Source organism: Solanum pennellii, chromosome 3, assembly GCF_001406875.1.
Source record: "Solanum pennellii chromosome 3, SPENNV200".
Taxonomy (NCBI): Eukaryota; Viridiplantae; Streptophyta; class Magnoliopsida; order Solanales; family Solanaceae; genus Solanum; species Solanum pennellii.
Genome location: NC_028639.1, coordinates 49236260 through 49241206, shown reverse-complemented (window position 1 = coordinate 49241206; position 4947 = coordinate 49236260). Strand labels below are relative to the sequence as shown.

The window sequence follows — 4947 nt, the reverse complement described above, 5'->3', positions numbered from 1 at the left end:
AAGGAAAACATTCTTATTCACCATGAAAAGCACAGCCTTCTGAATAGTGAACTAGATTTTCGAGTAATTAAAAATAGTTGGCCAACTAATTAGACCTCATTGCGTTGCGCACCTTTTCCGAGGGGAATCATTATTTTAGGTATTTCAATGAAGGTGGCAGGCACTAAACAACAATCATTCCCTTGAACACTACTTAATCTTAATCTTAATCTTTATTGCTTTGACTTGTAAACGTCAACATCACTCATGACTGCTAGGTATTTGAACCAAACATTATATTATTATTATTATTATTATTATTATTATTATTATTATTCGTGATGATGACCAACTATCACTCCATCAATCACATTATTCACTTATACATGCTAAAAAACTTATTTTTACTTGTGAAATTCACTTTACTCGAAATTCATGGCAACGATAATTTCATGTATGATAAAGCCGGTCTAGTGTCGATTGCGCAGACAAACGTTGAACGCCCTGCTTCAAACATTTCGAAACAAGGTTGACATCACTTGGACAAAATTAGATGGTAGATATGCCTCCTAATATTTCAAATATAACTGCAAATCCAAATCCAAATTTAATATTATACTTGTCAATAGTTCATGTACCTCCCCCTCCCCCAAGTCATTTTCCCAGTGAACAACACTACACTCTTATGTTTGATAATAATGTGGTCATTTCATCCTTTCTGCCACTACAAACCGATACTATATCTTCACGAAGTGCAAACGATAACTAGAATAAACTGAGAGAAAATTAACCTTTCATTTACAAGTGGTTAATGCAACAGAAGTGCAGTATCATGGCGGTTGCTTTCCAACTATACAGAGCGCAGCATACCCACATAATCAGAAGAATGGAGGGAAATAAAACACTCTACAAGTAAGAAGCTAAGAAGCTCAGTAGAGGGACCATATAACTCCTTCATACCTTACCAACTTTTAACTTAGTTTTTCTTCTACTTCCTGTCCTTTCAATTTACAAGATTGAGTAAGCTCGGATCACCTCGACAATTGGTGCCCTGCACAATGGACACTTCCCTCCACCTCTAACCAATTCATTTGCGCATTTGTAGCAAGTGCACATGTGCCCGCATCTGCCGAAATACAAACAAAGCATTAACTACCAAAAGATCTTGAACAGAACACTGTTGCATTATTTGTTGATAGGACTTATTCCTTGTACATTTTGAAGTAGTTGCTGCAAGGTATATGAAACTGCATAACAAAAATTTTACCTGTACAACAAGGCATCAATGTGAATATCACAACAAACGCAGCAAGTACCCCTTTTCACATGGCCCCATTTAGATCCATCAGCTGAAGTCTCAGCGACTCCTGTGATAAATTTTGCAGGGCCAAACTCAATTAAGAAGAAATCAAATGATGTTGAAGAGAAACAGATAAATGGATTAGAGGAGGTACGGCAACCATAAGAGCTTCAATGTTTTATTGTATGTCAAACATGAGAGACAGACCTTGTCCATCAGCAGATCTATTCAAAGCAGCAGAAACTTCCTGTCTGACTGAACGTTGCAACTCCAGTTGCATAGCCATGCAGGCCTCCAACATCTTTTGCATGTGATTCACACCTTGCTGCAGTTTTGCCATGTCCATTCTAAGATCATTCATCATCTCCCACTCCTGCTCACAATAGAGTGTACTCAGGTAATGCTTGGTTGGAGAAATAGAGAAGCTAATCTCCACATAAAATTGTTCATTGTTTACACAATATTAGGTTTCATCCACGTAACTAAAACCCACATAAGTTATGCAGAATAGAATCTGAGTATTACTCTATGCGGGGATAAGCAGTACATGGATTAAAAAATTATTAAATGAAAAAAATACCATTCATGTGGACCAATATTATACTTTGTTGGGAAAAAAAATTAGCACATATTTCAAACATACTTTAATAATTGTTAGTACAACATTTCAAGCATCAAATAACAAATAATCCCTACATTACATTCCTTACATTTTTAATCCCTGCATTACTACTCTTTGTATTACAGTCCTAATCCCTGCATGACTTGCTTCTAAACGAAATGATCCCTCAGTTCACGATAAAGCATAATCATTCTGACATCATTAACAGAACATATAAACACCATGGACGTGAATCTACTATGGATACTGGTATGAACAGAATATTATGCTGCTCATATTGAAGACAAATATGTACCAAGTTAGATGTTTTTCTTAACAGCATGGAAAGAGTGCAATACTCTTAGTTGTGGGTCCGTGAAAGCTTTAAAGAGGGAAGAAAATAGAGAAGATTCACATTCATCTGATTCCTGTAAGGGATGCCCCTATATAAAGGCAACAATTTTTTTGGATATTTCCATCATTGGTTTATTAGAAGTGTTCTTTATTAAGTAGATGCATTAGTCACAAGGTATCACTATCAGATAGAAAAATAATCAGGCCATATAACAATAGCTTCTAGGAAGGGGTGGTAAGCTTACAAGTTCAGAACGATGCACAGTGTGACGTGGCCAACTGGAGTGATGCAAATCCTGATGCCAAAGTGGTTGTGGAGGAGGTACAGGAGGAGATGGTTGCACATGTGAAGGCCTGCTAATTCCTTCCGGTTGGGCAACATTCTGTTGATCCGGATCCCTTTCAGTTGAATTAGGAATAGGCAAGTTCCTATGCAAATCCCAGTCGATTGGAGCACGGCCTTGCCTTTCTACATATGACTGAATTAAATGATCTAAACTTTCACGGAAGCCACTGTGAAGAAGATTGGAAACACTCCTCCTACCAGACAAAGAATCTCAACAGATAAATGGCAAGAATACCTCAGACCCCACAGATGGAAAAACAGAATGACACGTGAATTTTACCTGCTAAGAAGCTCCCTGAGTTCCATACTATACACATTATCATCATCGGGTGGATGGAATCTACTAATTCTCCTATATGGGACAGAACGCCGCATTCTAGGAAGATTAGAAGGCCCTAATGACGGGTTCTCGACAGCTTCTCGTGACCCATCCTCATGCCAAACCTCATTATTTTCTGGTAAACGACGTTCATCTCTATTCATGTCACCTGTTGTTTCAGGGGGCCAAGCAATTGGTTGATTTTGTGGCCAATTCCCACTTGTATTCTCCATAGTTCCATGAGTCTGTTCATTAGATGTGGCATCCCGCTGATTTGCTCCATAGGCTTCAACAACTGGTTCCACTTGACCCCTTCCTTGGTTTGGAGACACTGGCCAAGTTGTAGCCTGACCAGTTGTACTGGAATCAAAACTCTCTCTGTGATCAGGAAACTGAGGAGTAATATGCTCCTGCTCCCTAGACTGCTGCTGCTCAACATTTTCATTTTGTACCTCCCGCAAAGGATTTGCATGAGCCTGGTTACTTCTCAAACCACCGTTGCCACTGTTAGATGAAGATTCAGAATTGCTGCTCACTTGACCACGTACAATGTTTTCTAATCTGGAGCGAAATCCTTGCCTGGTTGAAATAAAAGGGTCACAACCCATGCATCAACATGATTAAATAATCATTTTGGTATGAATACAGATTTCTTTCACAAGGAAGAGTAAAAAAGCGAGAACCAGACCAAAGTATGAAAGGAAATGCAAATCACTTAGGTAGCCCGTCTCATGCAAGAGATATTATGAAGCACAAAACACAAAGCAGAAAATTTTTCCTCAGATTGAAGTTTCAATCTTCATAATGAAACAGAAAATGGAAAATATGGATTCTTTGTCAAGTGCTTCTAGAAATTCCAAAAAGGAGAGTTACCCACTAAGCGAGCCTTTTCTAAGATATGTGCAATTAAAAATGATTACTAAACAATGTTGCAAGCATCACATAAGAAAGAACAAATACATTGTGACATGCAAACTAAGATCTATTTAACATTAACATCAAACTAAAGGCGGTATGGTAGAAGCTACTTAATCCTCTAGTTCATTTTCTTTTCACATAAGCTCCTTATTCAATTGCCTCAACTCACTCTTAGCGACAGTTAACATGCTGTGATTTCATATCAATTTGCTTGAGATCCAAATGGTGGAAAGACCACCATAATCTTGAATGGATTTATACAGTACTACAATAGAACAGTATTGTCAAAGGTGAAAAGCTTAAAAAAGCGCTCCAGATTTATGAGGGCTTTAAGTGCAAAGTGCCAATTAACGTGTAGGCTTCAGTAAGAAAAAAGGCGGAATGAAGAAAAAAGTTATGAATATAAATGTAATGCAAGAAAAAAGTAACAAATTCATTTACAATGTTGTCCTTAATGATTATTATATCCCTTTTTCTGATTATATTTATTGTTTAGTGCTTTTTTCAAGATAGAACTCATGGGCAATGAGATGCACGCCTTAGTGCATTGCCTACAAAGAAGTGCAGCTCAACTGAGGTGAAGCGAACCTCCCTAAGCTTTTCTGAGCTACAGGGCTTAATCACTACTTCTACAGTCAACTATAGACAGAATAGAAAGAGAACTTGAGAAAATACACCGCAAAAAGAAAAGGAGAAAAGAACTGAAATGTGAAGGGCGACCATTTCACCTGCAGCTTTTAGGGGGAAACGACCAAACCAATCCTTGGACACACATAAAGACCTTACTTTTACATCTGTAGACTCGTACTGATGTATCTTTGAGTTCTAAGTGATCTTAAACCCAATACTTCCATGACATTGGTCAGGCAATAAAATTTAAGAGAACCAAATAATGCCAACTTGAGTTGAGATGAAAAAAGTAAGACCACCAATCATGTTCCCAAATACTCCACCTTAGATAAAAGAAGCATGTATCTAGCAATTCCTCTTTTTAGTTTTTCCCTTTAATATATATAAGTTCTACCCTCCCCAGAAACTAAATTAGGTGCAATCTTGATTTGCTGGTAGAAGTTAAGTCACATTTAACTTGTACAAAATTAAGGTTAAAGATTCTACCCATTTTCCTCATG

The 4947-nt window shown here is 37.6% G+C and overlaps 1 protein-coding gene across 2 annotated transcripts in view; it reads right to left on the bottom strand.

The window, feature by feature from the left end:
- Nucleotides 1–723: 723 nt before the first annotated feature.
- The window catches only part of LOC107012117, a 7794-nt gene continuing 3570 nt past the window's right edge, over nucleotides 724–4947 (bottom strand). For both annotated transcript variants that reach the window (XM_027915827.1, XM_015211855.2), the window contains exons 4-8: nucleotides 2861–3478; nucleotides 2480–2774; nucleotides 1487–1652; nucleotides 1247–1346; nucleotides 724–1105 (exon numbers count right to left, since the gene is read on the bottom strand). In XM_027915827.1, the coding sequence (XP_027771628.1) occupies nucleotides 988–1105; nucleotides 1247–1346; nucleotides 1487–1652; nucleotides 2480–2774; nucleotides 2861–3478 (1297 nt within the window). In that variant the 3' untranslated portion in view covers nucleotides 724–987. The remainder of the gene's footprint in view (nucleotides 1106–1246; nucleotides 1347–1486; nucleotides 1653–2479; nucleotides 2775–2860; nucleotides 3479–4947) is intronic.